This window comes from Geotrypetes seraphini, chromosome 19 (assembly GCF_902459505.1).
Source record: "Geotrypetes seraphini chromosome 19, aGeoSer1.1, whole genome shotgun sequence".
Lineage (NCBI taxonomy): Eukaryota > Metazoa > Chordata > Amphibia > Gymnophiona > Dermophiidae > Geotrypetes > Geotrypetes seraphini.
The window spans coordinates 37512885-37534582 of NC_047102.1; the positions used below are offsets into that span (position 1 = coordinate 37512885).

General features: G+C 44.6%; 1 protein-coding gene across 7 annotated transcripts in view; it reads left to right on the forward strand.

The window, feature by feature from the left end:
* MYRF (myelin regulatory factor) overlaps positions 1-17640 on the forward strand; it is a 177854-nt gene extending 160214 nt beyond the window's left edge. For 4 of the 7 annotated variants that reach the window (XM_033928865.1, XM_033928867.1, XM_033928870.1 and 1 more), the window contains 10 exons: positions 1103-1171; positions 3149-3229; positions 3408-3493; positions 6261-6422; positions 7380-7667; positions 10094-10187; positions 11183-11257; positions 12054-12156; positions 14647-14721; positions 16260-17640. In XM_033928865.1, coding sequence (XP_033784756.1) covers positions 1103-1171; positions 3149-3229; positions 3408-3493; positions 6261-6422; positions 7380-7667; positions 10094-10187; positions 11183-11257; positions 12054-12156; positions 14647-14721; positions 16260-16346 — 1120 coding nt within the window. In that variant the 3' untranslated portion in view covers positions 16347-17640. The remainder of the gene's footprint in view (positions 1-1102; positions 1172-3148; positions 3230-3407; positions 3494-6260; positions 6423-7379; positions 7668-10093; positions 10188-11182; positions 11258-12053; positions 12157-14646; positions 14722-16259) is intronic. The other 3 variants (XM_033928868.1, XM_033928871.1, XM_033928866.1) reach the window with 2 other exon arrangements.
* The last annotated feature ends 4058 nt before the right edge of the window (positions 17641-21698 follow it).

The following is a 21698-nucleotide window of genomic DNA, read 5'->3' on the forward strand; positions in this document are numbered from 1 at the left end:
CGGGCAGGCTTCCATCTGGACGTCCCAAGCAATAATTGAAGCTTTTCCAGGACATCCTAAGCGGATGTCAAAATCGCCATTTGAGTCAATCAGGGCCTTAGGTCCCTCCCACTGCATCTTGGTTGGAAGGGGGAAGTTCCTTCATTTGCAGAACACAACCCTGTAGGCAGGAGGGAGTGGGCTTCCCTCCTGCCAATCTGTCATTGGCAGGTATTGGGGGTGGGAGTCCAACAATGTTGGGGGATGTGGGGAGATGCAGGGGGTCCGGGAATGTTGGGGATGTTAGGGGGAGGGATACAGGGCTCTGTGGCTCAACTGATCCTGGCAGGGGGAATCCCCCCCAAATGGCTCAGCTGATGGGGATTCATCCGCTGCCATCAGACAAGGATTTGGGTACATCTACAAAACTTGCATTTGTGCGTTTTTCATGGGGACATTTTTATTTTTGAAAATGGCCAAAAAAGATAAGACCTCCTAAGGACCAAAACTTATGCATAGGTCATTTTCAAAAATAAAAGATAGACGTCTGGCAGTTTTGAAAATGGACATTTTGTCTGCTGGGTTTATGGACGTCTTGCCCAAAACGTCCAACCTCAGACATAGATGTCCTTTTGAAAATGCCCCTCTTTATGGATGGCTATAGATGAATGTTTGGTGAGATTTTGTGATTGTAGGGAACTGAGAGTTTCGTCTGACGGAGTGGATATGTTGGGTTTGTATGGCTGTAGATGAATGTATGGCACAGGATGTGATTGTTGGAGGGATGTGGAAGATTTTGAGAGTAGAGAATTTATAGAAGGTTGGAGCATGTGAGTTTTCTCTGTTAGCTCAACAGGTGGGGGTATGGCCTTTGTCAGACTGTTGAAATGCGTGTGTGGGTGTAGAGAGCTTGTGCAGTTGGTGAGGTTGTAGCTTTGTCAGACTGTTGGAGCGAGTATGGAGTTGAATACATGATGACTTGTGTGATTTTTCAGGGTTGAGCTTTCTCAGTGTAGAGGGTTATATGTGACTCAAGTTATATGTATTAGTGCGTGCTACAGACATATTGGAAATCATGAATAACGTAACTAGAATACTGATTAGGTTTATATTTTTCTTGTAGTGTCATCTCCATGTCCACTCTCTATGTGCTGAATTTAAAGAATGAAGAAGATTTTATCGACATGGACGGGTACATATCTGAAGGGTTTCTGGTGTTCTTATACATTCCCCAGGGTCACCACTTTTTTTCTTGTGCTACATGCTCTGTCTCACTTCCTAGAACTCCAGTCTTTAAGCTCAAAGGTCATAAGCACAAGCTCCACTGCAGACAAGAGATTCCTCATTTTCAGCTTGGAGTTTATTTTTCCAAAAAATGATCAGAGCAAAAAAAAAAAAAACACCCCACAAACCAACAACTAATTTTTCTAAATGAATATTGGATAGAAGTGTGACATGCTGTTCAGCCCCATCTCTTCTGCCAAGCTGGGTTAGGATGCCATGAGGGAAAAAAAACAAGGATTGGGAATCCCATTTGGGAGTAAAGAAAGATGACTTGGCACCAGAAGCTTTGTGGTACAGGTAGAGTTACAATGGAAGAAAAACCCAGGTATCTCGATCTGTCTTCCTTACTTCCATTTCTTTTTAATGGAAGTAAAACCTGGATATCTCAGTCCATCCTTTTTTTTTTTTTTTTTTTTGCCTGGAGCCATATGGTTGAGGGGAGCCGAGGCCCACTCTGAATTGTGCAGAACCAAGCAAAATTCTGCAGGTTGAGTTTTCCAAAGAGGGTAAAAATCTGTAAAACCCAGGTTTATTTTAAATCAAAATCAGCTTAAACTGAAAAGGAAGGACCCCAAATTAAGGACATGAATACTTAGCTGATGTCAACACTGCAGAGCAGTCCTTTGGGACGCCCAGTAGAGCTTTACCAGAGGACTTTCTGCACTGCAGAGATATAGTTAAGAAATCATGGCCCTCTCATTGCTGACATTGTAGAACTGTACCAGGGAAAGTACCGTTCTTCCAGTGCCAACACTGTACTTCTGTACTAGGGGAGCACAGTCCTCTTGAGAGCCAACACTGCAGAACTGTACGAGGGGGTGTTGTAAAGATCTCAGCCCAACCAAGAAGAGAATGACGTGGATATGGTCCAATCAATGATCTGAAACCATGTCAAAACACAGAATTTTGTTTCTGCAAATGAAATAAGATAACACTCTTTTCAGCTACAGTGGCATAATACCGCTCAGAATTTAGGAAGTTGATTGGTTGGGCTGAAAACTTCTCAGCACCCCCTCATATGTAGTGAAAGTGAGCCAACTATAGGACAACCAAGCCATTGTGACATCACGGATGAGGTTGGCTCTTATTGGTGGAATGAGGCATTATGACATCACAATCTCAGCTCTGGTTACCCCAGACTGGAACTCTTCACACTACCAGGGGGTGCTGAAAAGTTCTCAGCCCAACCAAGAAGAGAATGACGTGGATATGGTCCAATCAATGATCTGAAACCATGTCAAAACATAGAATTTTGTTTCTGCAAATTGGCGCTTAATGAAATAAGATAACACTCTTTTCAGCTACAGTGGCGAAATACCGCTCAGAATTTAGGAAGTGGGTTGGCTTGGGCTGAGAACTTTTCAGAACCCTCTTGTACTAGGTAAAAGCGCAGGGCCAACACTTCAGAACTGTACTGGGGGAAGCACGGTGTCTCCAGTATTGACACTGCAAAAATGTCCTAGTCAGAGGAAGCAGAGTCTTTTGAGCGCTGAAAGCGTAGGGCCACCTCTCACTGAACTTTTTCTGAATTCTGGTTAATTATTCTACTTTTTATGTTGGGTCATCACTCTCTTTATAAAGACCTAGCTTTTGATCTACTACGTACTGTAAATGTTGTCACTGAAAACCATCTTTCATCTTGTCTATCTCCTCCCTCCTTTCCTCTTGGATCTTTTTTTTAACTGTTTCTACTGTATTTTCCCTTCCATTTCTCTTGGCTTCTTTCTTTTTCCATACCTCTCTTATGCACACTTTCTCTCACATTGGTTTCGTTAACATGTTCTCTCTTTCTCTCTCACTTTCACATTCCCTTTTTCCTTTATCTCTGTTACACTTTTTTTCTATTTCCAATCTTTTCTCTCCCCTCTCTTCCTTGCCTCTGCAGTGCTCTCGCTCTGCCCCAGGCCTGCATCCTGACTCTCTTCCACCGGAGGAATAGCAGCATCCCAGTTGCTCTTTGTCCACGGTAGGTTCTAACTTGCAACTACGTTTCTTCCTTTGTGTCTCTGAGGGAACCTGCTTCTCTTGCCCTGTCCTGAGCTATCACCTGCATTTCCACCTAGCTCCCCTTACTCTTCCCTTCCCTCTCTGCCTGGCCAGGATTTTCACTTTCTCACAAGCTGATCTTTTTGTCTTCCTCACAGCACAAATCAGAACTTTGGCACAACTCAGCTTCGACAGTCTACATCTACCCCTCGCTTCTCAACGGTGAGCCCCTCCTCACTGACAGGTAGGTAGAAACCATTTAGTCTTTGGGAATGATATAACTGCAGTGATCACTCCGACCTACAAATTCTCAGATATCTTTCCCTTATTTGCTTTTCTGGCTTGTCAGTTTCCTCCTGCTTTTTGGAACCAGCTTCTTCTGGGCTATGGAGCCATGAGCTTTCACTCACAAGTACCTGATGTTTTCTCCCTATTTTAGATCTCCCAATTCATTTGGTCCTGTGATCTTAGTAACATTTCTTGATTGAGGGGCATACACCAGGGCTTCCCATAGAACCCTTCAATCATGCACTCTAGGTGGAGCTATTGTGCAAATGACTGTGACTCCTCTTCCCTTTCCATGGGACTGTGAGCATTGCCCCTATAGCATTCCCAGCCCTAGCTGACCAAGTTTCCAAGTTTTATTGATTTTGATATACCAACCATCAAATTAATATCTCCCAGATTCAAGAAGCTTTATTGACACGACGAGCTATCTAACTGTTGCCAAATTAATAGAGTGTAAAAAGAAAGGGTTAGACATACAGAAGAGCAATAACAAAGACAATTTGAGGGCTCTGATGACAATAGTCAGTATTAATCATATTACATTTCTAATCTTCCTGTTTCATTCATTCAGTACAATATGGCTCAAATTCACAAGATTTCAAGTACACCAGTGTTAAAACATTTTAAAATACAGAACCTGATTCTACATAGTGGTGAGCTGACCATTTTGTATAGTTAAGCAGCCATCTTGTTGCTTAACCTTATGTGTACACTCAGTGACACGCATAAGCAGTGGCTGCTCTGGTGACGTGTTTTATTTAAGCCTACTGCTCAGTTATCATCACTCGCATCTAAATTCTAGAAATGGCACCCGATTGGATGTGTGATTATAATAGGGTTTTAAACCAACAACCCTAATGGAGATAGGCATATGCTGGAACAAGCCGGTCTTAATTGTTTTATGTTTTCATAAATTTTTAGAGCCTGAAAGACCTCAAGTGCTCGCGGTTACTTGCCGGTTAAATGCGAGCTATCACTGGTCAAAACATCTCTTTTTAACTTTTTCTGAATCTGAAATATTCTTAGAGATTAATAATTGTGGGAAATCGTAGTCTTTTAAATAAATCACCAATTTGTGTACATTTAAGATTTCTTGTGTTATTTCTTCAATTTTCGTTTTTTACTCCTAATGGAGACCCATAACTTAACCTATATAATACTTAGCACATGTAGGTGCCCGTTTGGACTTGGGTGCAGAGAGGCACCTGACTTAGGTGCACTCATGTAGGCCAAGAAAACCCTGGCGTAAATCGGACGCGCCTAAGGTTAGGACACCAATCAATGTCTAAGCCTACTTTAGGGGTCACTAGGTGCGATTCTGTAACGTGTGCTTAACTTTTATAGAATCACCTGTGCAGGAATTAAGCTATGGGATGGCCTTGTCCAAATTCGAAAATGTGGAGAAAGGAATTCTTTTAGGAAAATGTTGAAGACTCGGCTATTTGTTAATGCGTTTTTCATACTATACTGAATTTATGCTACACTGAATATTTCTATTTTATCTTCTTATTTTGTATAGACTTTTAACATTTTATGTATGTAACCCCTTGTGAACCGTTTTGGAGAAAAACGGTCTAGAAATTTTTTAAATAAATAAATAAGCATTACTCGGCACCTATGTTTTAGGCGACACTTATAGAATTGGGTGCCCAGTTTATGGCAAACAGAGAAAATCTCGCCTTAGAACACCCAACAGTTCAGAAGAAAGGCAAGGGAGACGTCCTTTCAACCAAAACCAAGTCTTTTATTCGTTCAAAACACGGTCCCACAAGGATCTTAGTTTCGGGGTATATAAACGCCTTCCTCAGGGGACACTGGTTCGAATGGCCATAGCGGCAAAAGCACTTTGTGATGTAGAACTGGCAGCCAAAGAAAAACCTTCTAAGCGCTTATCTACATTACAAAGTACTCATCTATATTACAACATGCTCTTGCCGCTACTGCCATTCAAACCACTGTCTCCTGAGGAAGGCATTTATATACCCCAAAACTAGGATCCTTGTTGGGACCATGTTATGATCACCCAGTTTATGGCACCATCTCCTGAATTTACCCCTGCCTCTGTCCCTTCACTAAAGGGATGGAAATCCTTTCATACGCTGAGAGATTGGAGAAACTGGGTCTCTTTTCCCTGGAAAAGAGGAGACTTAGAGGGGATATGATAGAGACTTATAAGATCGTGAGGGGCATAGAGAGAGTAGAGAGGGACAGATTCTTCAAACTTTCGAATAATAAAAGAACAAGAGGGCATTCGGAAAAGTTGAAAGGGGACAGATTCAAAACAAATGCTAGGAAGTTCTTCTGTACCCAACATGTGGCGGACACCTGGAATGCGCTTCCAGAGGGCGTTATAGGGCAGAGTACGGTACTGGGGTTTAAGAAAGGATTGGACAATTTCCTGCTGGAGAAGGGGATAGAAGGGCATAGATAGAGGATTACTGCACAGGTCCTGGACCTGTTGGGCCACCGCGTGAGCGGGCTGCTAGGCGCGATGGACCACAGGTCAGACCCAGCGGAGGCATTGCTTATGTTCTTATGTTATATTAAAGCTGCCCAATAAGAGAGGAAAATATCCAGATAAGCATGTTATCTGTTCAGCATTACCACTGCCCGCTAGCAAATGCATAATTTGGTTTGAATATCAGGCCCACAGTGTTATTCCTTTCAAACTGAAGAGCGCTTTTCCTCCTCATGGACTCATTCTCTCTGCTATTTCCTTACAGGCCTGGCCAAACCAGCCTATCCGGACTCCGGTCATGTAGTCCCTCTCCTGGACATCTGTTTTAATGCTCCATGTGCCCCTGTGTGCTGTGCCCCCAGTCGTGCCTTCTTTGGGACCACCTCCTCAAGCAGCAGCCCTAGCCCAGCCAATCAGACAGAAACAAGTAAGAGTGCGCCTCCTTCAGTTCGGTTGTTGGGAAATACAGTCATTAAAAACGAGCTGGGAATGAGCAGATGTTTCTCTGCACCCAGGCTACAGTGAATAAAATAAGGAAAGCCATGCTGAGTTACAGCCAGATCTCTGACAGTAGCCAGTCCGGGTCTCAAGTATCCAGCTGATCACTAAAATAGATCTGGTTTTCTTAACTCATTTCCAGGGATGAGCAATGGCTCTTCCAACCCCTCATAGCTAATATTTTTTTTATGGAGTTTTCCTCCAGGAACATGTCCAATCTTCTTTTAAATCCTTTGATGTTAATTTTCCTTGACCACAGTACATCCTCCAGAAACAGATTCCACAGTTATTAGTTTCTTGGATCGGATAAAATAGGATGTATCGTATTATTATTAATATAACAGTGATATGATAAATTTCTGAGGAGAAACATACTCCATGTATTGTACATTTCAAAAGAAAAATGCTGATGTGGTGCAGTATTATTGAGTAGGGGTCTGCCCACACCCACCCACTCACTCTCTTTCTCTTTACTTTCAGTGTATAGCTATCCAGCATTCAAGGTCTTTTCACCTTAAGATGTTAGGCTAACCTATTTTTCATCCCCAAGTGGTTGGTCTATGTGGCCAATGGGGATAGATAGCGTGTTCAATCACATGCCAAATTCTGCAAAATACATTGGCTTTTTGCTTAGTCCACTTGTCCAGAGCTGATGCTGTTGATCCAAAAAACTGTAAATCGGCAAAATTGAGGGTTATCCATTTGTGCAACATTCACTTTATTTAAAACAAGCACGCCTTTCAGATCCCATTCAGGTCAGGCAGAGCTCCTTCTCCTTCCATTAGAGATTTGTGTTTAAGGTTCCATGCAGGAGATATGGGACCTCCAGGGCTCAGATTGTCAATCTGACCTTCTGTCCCTCAACACAGTATTTTTCTTTCATCAGCAGACCAAAGCCAGTCATCGCCTTCATCAACCCCAACACACATGAAAGCTAAGTCATGGTTCCATGAGAAGACATCTTCCAGAAACTTACTGAAGACCAGTGATAGGGTACAGGACTCCGGAGATCCCAGTGCTAGTCCCCAATCTCCATATACCAGCATACAAGGAAAATCGAAGCATGCGTTGAACCTCTCATCAAACAAGCTTCCTGGGCAGGGCCGAAGACCACAGCGCAGTGTTCAGCAGGCTGCCACAGAGCAAACCAACGCTGCAAATACAAGTCAGCATGGTGAGATCTATATTCCTGCCAGCTAATTAGGGAGCACAGTGCATGTTATATGTGGGGAGAGGGCTTCGTTCCATTTGGGGCTGGAATTACTAGAAGTTTCAAAAACCAGATTTACAGTGCCCTGGCAGAGCTGTACATGGTCAAATGCCAAAATCTACAATAAGGTAGAGATCCTGAAGGTATGGATAAAGTAAGGAGGGATCTAGCCAAGTTTAAGGAATGATCTAGAATGGGGACTAAGATTAAATGCTAAAAAAATACAGGGTCATGCATTTGGGCTGCAAAAGCCCAAGAGGGGGTGAAGTACTTTTATGCATGAGCAGGACTTGGGGGGGTGATTGTATCTGATCATCTTAAGGTGGCCAACCAAATAGAAAATGTGACACCAGTAAAAACTAGACGGATGCTTGGGTGCATAGGGGGAGGAATGGCCAGCAGGAAAAAGGAAGTTATAGGGCCTTTGTAAAAGTCTCTGGTGCCACCACATGTAGGGGTAGATATACAAAATTCTGGAGCTCTTCCTCTACAGCACTGGAGAAACACCGCTCTTTTTATAGTGACCAATGCTCAACATTAAAAGCATGCAGATTACAGTATATGCACTTTGTACACCACTTAGACTATAAGTGGTATATAAATGTTTAAATAAATAAATTAGTATTAAGCATTGATTGCTAAAGGACTCAGAGCTTCCTGGGCCATGGCCATAAGAGCTGGACTGTAAGCACAGCTCTTTTGGGCATGTCCAGGGTATCCTACCCTAAAAAATAAATTCCTGGTGGTTCAGTGGACCCCTTCATGACTTGAACCCAACCCCCCCCCACCCCCTGAGCCATAAAAACATCTCTGGTGGTCCAGAGGCTGGGCTGGCCCTGGCCGTCCCCCAGCTCAACATCCCTACTCCCCCTCCCAACCATATGAGCTGAGACACCAACTAAACAACAGACTCCCCACAACTGCATCCTAGGATACGCAGGGTAAGAGCAGGGAGCCACCATTTTGAAGAGGCAGGCTCTGAAGCAGGAGGAGGTAAGGATCCCTCTGGCCACTAGAAAAGGTACTTGGGGAAGTCGGTTGTTTAATTAGGGTCCTGGCACACATGATGGGGTGGGGGTTAGAGGGTAGTATTGTAGAGCTGGGAACCCGGCCCAGCCACTGGACCACCAGGGATATATTTTTTTTGGCTCGGAAGAGGATCCGCTGGCCCACCAAGGATTTTTATTTTTAGTTAGGGGTTTGGGAGTGTGCTTCCTAATTTTTCTGTCTGCGCCTAAGCCAATCAGCACTGACAGGAAAGTAAAGGCAGGGGGCCCTGAACTGTTGGCAATTTAACAGTGATTTTGTGGGGCCCGTTGTTCTGGGCATCGCACAGATATGCTAATGAGTTTATTTTAATGCTAACAAGCTCATTAGTTTGGGACTTTCATTCACTGCTTCCATGCTGGATAAAACCAGTCTAAATGAAACATTGGTAGCACGGGGAGCTTTGTATCTCTGTCCCTTAGAGTACTGTGTACAATTCTGGAGACTGCATTTTCAAAAAGTTACAAATAGGGTGGCATTGGTACAGAGGATAGCTACTAAAATTGTCAGTAGTTTTCATCCTAAAATGTGTGAGGACAGGCTCAAATCTTACTATGTACACTTTGGAAGAAAGTTAGGAGAGAGGAGATATGATAGAACCATTTAAATACCTCCATGGCTTAAATGCACAGGAGGTGAGTTGCTTTCAATTGAAAGGAAGCTATGGACTGAGGAAACATCAGATAAAGGTGAAAGGGGACAGTGTCAGAAGCAACCTGAGGAAATACTTCTTACACAAAGGGTGGTAGATGCACAGAATGTCAAAAATGACCAAGACTAGGGGACATTCGATGAAGTTACAGGGAAATACTTTTAAAAGCAATAGGAGGAAATATTTTTTTCATTCTGAGAATAGTTAAGCTCTGGAACACATTGCCAGAGGTTGCGGTAAGAGAGGATGGCGTAGCTGGTTTTAAGAAAGGTTTGGACAAGTTCCTGGAGGAAAAGTCCATAGTTTGTTATTGAGAAAGACACGGGGGAAGCCACTGCTTGCCCTGGATCGGTAGCATGGAGTATTGCTACTCCTTGGGTTTTGGCCAGGTACTAGGGACCTGGATTGGCCTCCATGAGAACGGGCTTGATGGACCATTGGTCTGACCCAGTAAGGCTATTCTTGTTCTTATGACAAGGTCAATGTAAGAAAGATCCCCGAGGAAGAGGAAAATATTGTAGAGCTTAGTATGTTTATTCCAATTTGATATAATGCAGAATCTTACTCAGAGTTCTCGGCAGTTTACGTAGTTGATATGGATGAGCAAACTAGACAGGCTGTAGGGTCCCTAAAAGTTCTGGCATCTTTCTAGGTCCTCCTATGTTTTTAATCTGTGATTCTTGCTTTTCAGTTTGGGGCATAGGCTCCTCCCTCAGCTCTATCCGGATTCTAGACAATAACATGCTCATCACTTCGGAATACTGCACTTCCAATGCTCCCTGCAGGTCAGTGAGAGAGAGGATCTGTTAACCTTTCTATTACCATATTCTTGAGTTAGATTCCTTGGGAAACAGCAAGAGCAGGTAAAGCACTGGTTCAGAGTGCTCAAATTTCCAGCCTCTGACACGACCAGCCCAGCTTATCTTTGGTTTATATTCAGCTGGAATGCAGAGGCTGCTTCAACTGCCCACTGAATTCATAGTCTATCCCCCCCCCCCCCAAACGCTTTGCTGCCACGGCCCTGCCTGCCCTGCCTGCTGCAGTCCAGCATCTCTCCCTCCCTCTTTCTGTTGGTCCAGTGCCTCACCCAATCCAGTTTTTTTCACCCTCTACGCCCGCAGTCCTGCAAGCTTGTTGTGGGTTTCCAGCAGCAGCAATGAAGATAGGCTGCCTCTTGCCAGCCCCTGGGTCTTACCTCTGCCAAATCATGCCCCCAGGAAATTACATTTGAGGAGGTGTGGCACAAAGATGCTAGACCCATTGCAGGGGCTGGAGCATCAGAGGTGGGAAGAGAGGGACTAGACTAGTGGGGGAAAGAGAAAGGGAGAGCGATACTGGATCAGTGGAATAAGAAAGGAGAGGGAGAGATGCTGGACCAATAGGTAGGGGAAAAGGGAAGTAAGAGATAAATACTGAACTATGAGGAGCAGGGAGCCAATGGGATGGGGCACCAGTGTGGGTATAAGAGAGTATGTTGATGTGGGTGAGAGGGAATCTGATTGAGGCTGGCTCAGAGCACCACAATCCCATGAGCTGGCCCTGAGTGAGAAAGCAGCCGGTGCAGGTTATCTCACTCACTCACTTAGTCCAATCCATTCTCAGTCACTGGAGCTTTATCATGACTGTATTGTTTTCAGAGGCATCTTCCCTGTACACACTAGCGATTAGAAACAGGGGGGAATTTGTGTCTGCGGTCCCTCCTCCTCTAACCCATTTCAGGGATGTGATAGTTCAGAGTCATATGACCCATGCACCATCTGATCTTCCTGTTTATCCACAGGCCTGGGAATTATACATACTGGATCCCCATCAGCCAAGTCACCCCTGTGAATCTGAAGCTGACCTTGGAGCTGAAGTAAGTGGCATGGTTCCTCGATGAAGGGGTCAGGGTATGAGCTGTTGTTAGAATCAAAGGCTCCTGCAGCGATGGGATGTGCCTCAGGGACTGAGGAGAAGTTGAGAGCTAGCTTGGAATATACATTTTTTAAGTGTCTCTCTCAACCTTAGTCCTTCTATACCAGCATTCTTCAGTGGTTGGGCCCATTCATACTCTGATTATTATGTGAGCCAAGTAGAGGATAATGAAGCCATTGTGACATCACTGATGAGGTTGGCTCGTAGGCATTGGTGGAATGAGGTATTATGACATCACAGTATTTGCTCTGGATACCAGAAACTGTCATTCTTTAGTGTCTATCTCAAGCTCAGTCCTTCAATGCAAAACTTGAGGGTCAGTGGCTGGGTCCATTCATGCTCTGATTCTTCCCCCTCTCCTTAAAGAATGACATGGAGATGGTTTCCTTAGGTTATCCATGGGGACGGGAACAGCGATGAATTTTGTCACTGTGTCAGGGAGCTGAGGCCACTGGGCCACTCCTCCCCTCTTGGGAAAACTACCTCATAAGGCAGCCATTTACAATATCTAGAATCTTTACCATACCACCCAGTCAGTACTGAGATGTAGGAAAAGTCTAAACAAAATCTCCTCTCCTCCAATTTAAGCTCAATACTGCTTATCCTATCCTCATTACCATCCTGTTGTCAGTCCCTCCCCTTTTATGTATTTGCATGCTTTTATCAGATGACTTACCTGCACCCTGTTATTCCAGCCAGAATCACTATACTTTCCATTCATGTTTCTGCCTTTTCAGTGCCTCTTCTGATGTGTCGGTCTACTTCTGTGGTCTTTCCAGCACCGACCCTTGTGAAGACCTAGGAACCTCAGATACCATCACTAATCACACAGACATCCAGGTAACCCACCAGATTATCTTATCAATCAAATTTGGCTGTACAAGCAGGGGCCACCTTCAGTGTTGTAAGGAGTATTACTCTTTCCTGGGTTACGCATAAGAACAACCGTGTGGAGTCCCACCAAGGACCTTCAAGCTGAGCATCCTATTCAATTGTGGCCAGGTCAAATCACAAGTGCCCAGTAGATCCTCCAAATGAAATCTGTTTCCCATAGTTCATTTCCAGGGACGAACAATGGCTTTCACAAGTCTACCTGGCTAATCATTTTTATGGACTTTTGCTCCAGGAATTTGTCCAGTCTTCTTTTGATTCATGTTCTTTTGGTCATCTTGACCATACCATCCAGCAACAGATTCCATAGCTTAATTATGTCCTGCACCCCCACCCCCCCTCAGATTCTACATAGGTCGCCTAAAGTTGGCTACCCAAATTTGGGCATAGGGCCCAGAAGCATGTGTAAACTAATTACACTTCTCCCTCCGTATCCACGGTTTCTGTATCTGTGGATTCGCTTATTTGTGATTTTTTGGAAGTTGACTCCGCCTCCCCCACAAAAAAATTACAACATCATTAAAGTTCTTTTTCCTTTTACTGTACCGATAAAAAAGTGTATCGCTTACCATTCACTCTGAAAATCGCTGCTACCATGCTTTCTCCCACAAATTTGCTGCTTCCATGCTTCCCAGTGTGCACTGAGAAAAACGATGCTTCCCAGCATGCCTGACCAGAAATCGCTGTAGAAAAGTTATTTGCGGTTCCAATAATAAAAACGGAAGGCTTTTTCTAAAAACCGCGAATAACATTTAAAAAGTTATTTGCGCCTATGGTCCGCCCGCATCCCCCGCAAATACAGATGGAGCAGTATAGTCAATTGAGTGCTACAGCCAGTTGTTCACATTAATTGGAGTTACTTGGTACTTGACACTAATTTGGATTTGCATGCCTACGAGGGAGTGCTGAAAAGTTCTCAGCCCAGCCGACCAACTTCCTTAATTCTGAGTCGATGCAGTTGAAAAGAGAGTCAAGTGCCAATTTGCAGAAACAAAAGTTGAGATTTTGACATTGTTTCAGATCATTGATTGAACCATATCCGCGTCATTCTCTGCTTGGTTGGGCTGATAACGTTTCAGAAACCCTTGTGTCGTCATCCTTGCATATCTCATTCAAACCGGAAGACAGAGTCAAGAGATTTATGAAGTTTTTCTCCTGATTGTCATCCAGCGAGAGTGGGTACTCTGAGAAAGCCGTTCTGGCGAAACGCGTCAGAACCCGCTGCAGTGAGACAATTTCAGACACGTTTTTTCACTCACTCAAGTTAAGTTAAAAAACCTTCTTTAATCTACACAAATTTGAAATGGACTTGAGCAATTAAGCTTTTTTGAAATCATATGAAAAACCTTCTAACTAAAGATGGAGCAATGATAGAAATTACGGAAACTCATTTACAATCTCAAAAAATCAGACCATGTTAGCCCTTATTACAAAAAACAGCACTGGCTGCCAATAGAGGCAAGGACCATCTTCAAATTTGCTTGCCTCTGCTTCAAAACCCTAACAGGCTCCTCCCCTGTCTACCTGTCGGAACACTTTGAACTTCCAGGCCCCACTCGCACACGTAGTGCCTACCTGTTTGCCTTCCCATCTATAAGAGATTCATGGATAGATCTCTAGCATTCCAAGCAGGCAAATGGAATAAATGTTTTACCACCCTCATCACTAATTCACCCTCCTATCAAACCTTCAGGAAATCAATAAAAACCTATCTCTTTGATAAATTCCTCTGATCACCCAGCCTCTCTCTCCCGACTCACTAATGTCTAAATTAAATGAAACGCTTTGCTAAATGGAATGTCTTATCTGTATCACCTCTTTCTTATATGTAACAGTGCTGTCTTGTATGTTTCATCGCTGTAAATGTACAGTCTCTTCCCCTGTAAACCGCTCTGAACTGCCACGGTACTGCGGTATACAAAAATAAAGTTATTATTATTATTTAAGGGCTTGGCCCTGCTTGTGATTTCTGTACCACCTATGGTTCTGAGCTCCGCCTGTTAATGTAATGGTTTATTAAATTGCAAGTGTTCCCATTTTGTTTTGGTTGAGTTTATCACCCCTTCGGGACACTTCCCGATTGGATTATTCATTACCCAGTAGCGCGTTAGGGGAACCCTATATAAGGGACATTATTCCACCCCTGCTTACACAGCTGTGAATGAGATGAGGCTGTGAGCAAAGATGGCCTAAATTTATCCCAGGAATGTCGAGATGAGATGGGGCTATAACAGGGCTTGCCCCCCTCCCCCTATGCTATAAGCGCTGATCTATCCGGGGGATACAGAAGTGGCACTTAAGATGGGCCTGTGTGTGCAGGGAATGAACCCCTGTGTACCTCAGTCCTGTTCAGACTGCGGGAGGAAGGGTTGGTAAGCCTTTGTATTGCTTTGGTAGAAATTTTTAAACTAACTAAATAATAAATTCTCTGTCCTGTAGGGCACGTCTCATCACTGGCCCCTGGCTATCATCACATTCCGTGACTTCACCTACCACCTAAGAGTGGCTCTTCCTGTGAGTATATTAAGGACCTGTGATATAATCTTACAAGAATTCCTAGTCACCTGCCCTCTGAGACACCCTGGCTTAAAAAATCCTACCCCAGCATTGTATCCATCTCCTTCCCCTCCAAAGTCTACTTTCATGCAATGTGCTTAGATTTGAAAATCATTGTTCCTGGGGACTTCATCCCCTGGAACAGTAGCATTTTGGTTTTATTTGCAATGGAAAAGGAGGGGATTGGCTAGAGCAGTGTATCTCAAACTCTTGCGATTTTCAGGTGTGCCGCGGTACACAGGGGAGGAGAGGCACCGGCGCCAGCTGACTACATACAGGACAGGCCTCTCGTGGCGAGAGGCCCGTCCTTTAGTCAATCAGTGGGTGCCAGCACCTATCCTTCTCTCTGGCCCTCTTCCCTTCTGGCACCCCCCACTGGCGGAAGGGCCTTCACACAGAAGCGGACATCGACATAATGGTGTCAAGGATGCACGTGATTGTCAGTTTGAAAGTGGCCCCCACAATATTAGGTGGTAGGGGTTAAGTGAAAGGCGTACTGACAAACGCCAGGTCCCAGGTTCAGTTCCTTCACAGAAGTTTCATTAGGGATAGAATCAAATAAGAAGCACAGCCAGGGGTGATTATATAAAGAATATATTATAGAAATAGTCTTACAGAAAAGTAATATTTATAAGCATTACAATTAAGCAGAGAGCATTACACTTAAGCAGAGAACAAGCAGTCTCACTGCCTTACAGAGGTCAGAGGCAGAGAGGGACATAGAAGGTTGCAGTTCTAGGAAGCTTCGTGTTCCATAGATAAAGGGCAGGATAGACAGAGAGAGGGAGAGCCAAGACAGAACCAGAGTGCCAAGCAAAGAGCCAAGAGGTAGTTAGATAGAAAGAGAGAGAGGTCTAGCTTGATAGAAAAAGAGAGCTATATTGATAACTGCATAGAAAAAGAGAGAGAAAGAGAGAGAGAGAGCCATGTGTGTTGCAGAGAGCAGGCTTTTATACCTTGGAATCTTATTCTGAATAGAGAAAATATTGTATCTCCCAGTATCTTTCTGTTTAGAACTTGCAAACTGTTTGAGACAATGGTCAATTTAATAGACAAAGGAGGGTGAGAAACCTGATGGGATTAAGTCTCTGGCTTGATCTGTGCACCATTATCCTAAGCACCCTCTTAATCAGGCATTAACACCTTTTAGCTAGCCATGATTCAATCGGGGCTACTTCACACAGAGTCTATCTGCATTCCCATGCCAGAGTTAGATTGATATAATCTCCCAGAGGCCTCTAGGCTGACAGTGATGTCATCACGGCGATGTCCACGCACTTCCAGGTGCCTCGAGCCACCGCCACTACCTTTAGTGTGCCGCAGCTCGAGAAAGTTTGCTGGACACTGGGTTAGAGTCTGGCATATATAAAATGTGTCACTCTTTCTATATGTTGTAGTAGGTGCACTGTCACCAGCTGTTGCTACTGTTTGGCCAGGGGTGGAAATGGGAGAGCCCCAGCTGTGCCCTTATTTCCTGTTCGCTTCTCTTTCTCCAGGGAGAAGCAGACTGCAGCACTGGCCCAAACCTCATAGGACATCTTTTCACTGACTATTATTTCCACTTCTACCGTGTGTGTGACTGAGGATCATTGGTACTGGCACTATGCACACCAGTGGGGAGAGGGAGGCTGCTGGTCCCCTTCCAGGAGCTCAGATATCCCAGCCTACATCTACCATTATTTTTAAATCTTCTCTGCTCCAGCCCAAGCTCCCAGCTATCTGGGCTCAGGAATTGTGTAGCCTCTTGTGAACTGGCACTTTCTCCCAGTGAGGACAGATCAGAGCATAGACAGTGGGACACTTTGTTGCCTGAACTGGAAAAGGGTGATGGAGCCCTTCTATCCTGTGCTGCTTCCTCTTCCAATCCTAATCCTATCCCTTCGGTCGTGGACTACACTGGATTTGAGACACTGGATCACCCGACGGGTTGCCATCTTCATACCTTCCACAAAGACTTTTTTCTTCTGACTATACACGAACATTTCTTAGATTGTGGAGATGAAGCTGGCTGATCTTTGTAACACTGGAATGGTCTGATTGTCACTGGATTTCTGTGTAAACTACTGTAACTCCTGCTAGAGCAAACTGGATCTACACGGATGAAACTGGATTTGCTGAACCTTCACATTGGAGTTTCTTCCATCTTTGCTGCCTGCGGAGGTGACTAAGAGGCTCTTGAATGCCCCTGGACACTAAAAGGCCACAAGAGCTCACTTTACTGGGAATCTCTGTTACACAAGATTCCTTCATGGCCTTTTATATCCAGAATCACATCCTGTTAACAAGCGGGGCTCACCTCAGCTACCTTAGGTGAATCAACTTGAACACATTGTTCCTGCTCTCTCTCCCTCCCCCCCCCCTAATTGTTTTCTTCCTCAGTTAAGTACACCACAGGTACTATGCAAGCTATGAAAGCAGGAGGAGTACCAAAGACTTTGGAAGCACCAAGAAGTCTATTTTCTTTTCGTTAAACGAACTAACTGCTAGCACTGTGCCCCCCTTTACCCTTTCTGCAGCCACCCAGCACATTTTGAGTGAGACTGCTAAAATCTGTTTCTTCCTGTATGTCTATGTTAACTGCTTCCCCTAGGGTGGGGTCTGTACCCCTCCTAAACTGTTACTGAGCAGGAAGGAGTCATGACAGCCTGCAATATAAAATTTTCCCCTTCTCCCAGGGCAGTATGGCTTGGGACGATGTCCTGCGATTTCTGCAGCTTTTGCCAGGCTTTTCCCCTAAAACTCACATGGGAACCTAGACATAGAAACATAGAAATAGACGGCAGATAAGGGCCCACGGCCCATCTAGTCTGCCCACCTTAATGTCCCTCCCCTACCTTTGCCCTGTGAATAGATCCCATGTGCCGATCCCATTTGGCCTTAAAATCAGGCACGCTGCTGGCCTCAATCACCTGTAGTGGAAGACTATTCCAGCGATCAACCACTCTTTCAGTGAAAAAGAATTTCCTGGTGTCACCTCGTAGTTTCCCGCCCCTGATTTTCAACGGATGCCCTCTTGTTGTCGTGGGACCCTTGAAAAAGAAGATATTTTCCTCCGCCTCGATGCGGCCCGTAAGATACTTGAACGTCTCGATCATGTCCCCCCTCTCTCTGCGCTCCTCGAGCGAGTATAGCTGTAATTTGTCAAGCCATTTTTCGTATGGTAGATCCTTGAGTCCCGAGACCATCCGGGTGGCCATTCTCTGCACCGACTCCAGTCTCAGCACATCCTTGCGATAATGCGGCCTCCAGAATTGCACACAGTATTCCAGGTGGGGCCTTACCATGGCCTTACCTCTGCTGTCTACAAGGCGCTCAGGTCCCAGGATTTGCTGAGCAGAGGCAGCACCTCACAGTCACCCTTGAACTGTCTGTATCAAAAAGATTAATCACATATATAGTAGACCCAGTGGCCCCCTACCCCCCACGCCCCCTCTTCTCTGGCCCCACCCCCATTCGCACTTTCCCTTTCCCTTCCCCTGTATCTCTTCAACGTTCTGGGCACAAGCAGCAACGGTTTTTCCTCTGATGTCACATCCTAGGCGCAGGTCCAGGAAATGATGTCAGAGGAAGAGCCGACGCTGGCACCAGCAGCAGGTTGGGGTTGCTGCTTGTGCCTGGAATGTTGAAGAGGTTTGGGGGAAGGGGCGCAGGGAAAGTGTGGGGTGGGCGGAGGACGGGTGCTAGCGCTCCCATAAAGATGGTGCCAGGAGCGGCCCAACCCTATGCCACCGAGTAGATCCTCTGAAGCAAACTGCCCACATAAAAAAGAAAATGTCCTGCCCCCTCCACCCTTGAAAAGTCTCCTGAGGTGGGCCACACCTTCCAAAAATGCTTCGATTGATAAAAGGCAGGAAGTGGCATGTTCGGATTGCTATAATTCAGAATTTAGTCAATAAACACTGAAGGGGTAATTGACTCAACTGTGATATTATTGTTGAGTGACAAAAGAAGTAGCTATGACTGATAAGAAAGTCACTCCAAAAATAATATTGAAAATAAATTTTAACTCAAGATTTGTCAGATTACAGATACAATAGAACTCTGCTCAGAGACATGAAGGCTGATCTCTCCGCCTCACCCACCAATCATCGCAGTGTTCAATAGAGATTCACTCCAAGTCGTGTGTTCATAAATTATTCTGTTTGCTAGCCAATATAGCTATGCTAGAGCTTCTGTCACAAATTTTATGGTACAAAAAATGTTAGTACTTTGCTTGGACAGATAACTGGTTCCGACGTACCACGTTTCGGTACTGCGTCAGGGAACCGACAAACAAATACAGTTTAAACTGGAGGTGAAGTCACACTATATATTAAGTACAGTTTAAAGTTGCCATTCAGACCTTGTTGCTTCTAATGGTTCCCTGACGCAGTACCGAAACATGGTACGTCGGAACCAGTTATCTGTACCTCCCATAGCAGCATGCCTTGACTGCCTCCTTTTTGCTTTAAGATTTTCTCTGTGGCCTCTAAGTCTGTTTTTTTGGGGCAGGGGAGACTTTAAAATAAAAACATGAAAAGGAAAACCATGTTCAATGAGGCCAATATTAGATGCTTACAGAGCATTTTCAAACCCCTCTCGACTTTTGAGAAAATGCAGTGTAGCTTACCATTCTCTTTTTTATATGTTTCATGTTATTTTTTTTTTTTTTTTATAAAAAAGTAATGTTTTCTTCTGCATGTTATTTCACATTAGTATATTATTTTAGAAACACCTTACATCAAATGCATGGGCAAATGTTTTATGAAACATGCGTAACCCTGGAACAAACTTTGGATAATCCAGGCCCTTATAAATGAAATTCTAGAAGAGACGTAGCGGCTGCCAGTAGACCCAGCATCCAAGCTTAGCATAGTTACTAAGTTCCATTGAACTCTCTTCTTGAAGGCTTTGCTGGAGATCCCTGCCGCTGGGGCATCCAGAAATCTAGGTCAGATTTTCTTCCTTTGAGAGAATGGACCATACAACCCATTGCTTTTCCCCCACATTATGGTCCAGTTCATTCCCACAGCTGTTACACAGCACAAGAGATGCTGGAATAACTTCTTGGCAGTATAGAATGGATGGAAGGCAGGTCTGGCAGAAACAGAATTTGAAAATGGACCTCCAAAGCATGCAACTGTAGTTACTTATCCTGCATTTTCGGGTTGACTCTTGGGGAAGAGAGGGATGTGTCCCTCTAGCCTCATTTCCCAGGGCTACGCTGCTGCAGTCAGAATCTCTTCCAAGGGCCCTAATATCTAAGCCCTGTGTTATAGAAAGGAAACATGCAGGCAGGTTTTTTTTTTAACACTGTACCATGTTCTGTGTTCCCCAAAGGGGTTTTTTTTTAAGTCAATACCATTTATAAAAGCTTAAAGCCTGTAAATATGTATTCTGCAGTCAAGTATTGTAATAATTATGACTGGAAAAAAAGCACTAATTCTGTATTTTTTATTTGTTGCAGTCACAAATTGTAGCTGTTGTACATTGCAATTGTGTGTAGGTTTTCTGGGTTGTGTTTGTGCCTTATCAGTTGTTTGGAGGTGGGAGGGGAGTTTTTTTTGCCTCCCCCAGTGTTTTCTGAGTTGTTCTCTGGTTCTGCCTTGTATTTATAATGTGTTCCCATTTGCTTCCTGCTGACCAGAGCACTTGTGGTTTTGTTTTCCTTTCTTCTATCCCCAGCTGGCCAGAAAAGCCTGTATATAAATATCCACTTTATAAATATATATAAATGCTGCTTTGTATCCAGCACAGGCTTCTAGCATTATTTCATTCAATAAACCATGTACTTCAGACTTGTACAATTGCCCTCTTATATCCAGCTCCACAAGCAGCTGACAGTACTGAGAGCTTCTTCATAGCAGTGTTGCGAGGGAGCCATGTCAGGACTAAATCTTACCACATCATCTCATCTGTTCTCACTCCCACACGCAGCCAACATCGGTACTGATTCTAACCCTCCTCACAGAATTGGCCAACAAAATCTGGGTCCCTTAACAGTGTGACATTCTGCTGACCAGAACTGGGTCTGGCCCAAACATTTGGCAAGACTAGGTAGCCACCTAGGGCAGTAGCAAATAACAAATGCAGTCAAAACAAAGTAGGCCCCGACACATACTTACACTCAAAGAACCATCAGCACACACTTTACCCTGTATTTTATAGGATTTTTATAGGACAATTTATGCTTGGGAGATTAATTATGAAAGTCTCAGGGGCGAGGCTGCTAATTAAGAATATGGAAATTGATGGGGGGGTTATAAGGCTAAGGCTCACCTAGGGTGCCCACTACCCTTGCACCAGAACAACCATACAACTAAGTACTTAGGCCCAGATTCACTAAGGGCATGGATCGGATCCCTTCCATGAGGGATCGGATCTGATCCGTGTCCAGGAAGGGGGAGGGGGGCTGATTCACAAATTGCCCTCCTGCAAATGAAGGCGATTGGAATCATGCCCCCAACCGACTGCCCAGATCGCTCTGTAGCGAATCCTGATGCAAGTGCAGACCTTCTGTAGATGGTCTGCGCATGCTTCAAGAGCAACAACCTTTTTTTTTTTTTAACTTTTAACATTAGCCCAGCGAGCCCGTGGTTTTAACCCATGGGTTAAAACCATGGGCTCACACTGCGGGGATAGGCCGGGGCAGGGTAGCGTTTGGGGCAGAGAGCGCAGGAGATTCAGGGCAAAGCAAGGCAGCAGGAGAATCGCGGCAGAGAACAGGAGATTCGGGGCAGGGTGGCAGGAGAATTGTGGTAGAGAGTCAGGCCAGGAGAGCAGGGTGGCAGAGCAGGAGATGCAGTCGGAAACCATGTGAACGACTGGTCCCCAGCAGTTGCTTGTTTGTTGATCAGCCAACCCAGTTGGTGTCACAGTTTTTTTTAGTGAATTGCTGCCTGCTTACATTTAAATGCCGTTTCCCCTCATTTGCATGCGTGGATCAGAGGATGATC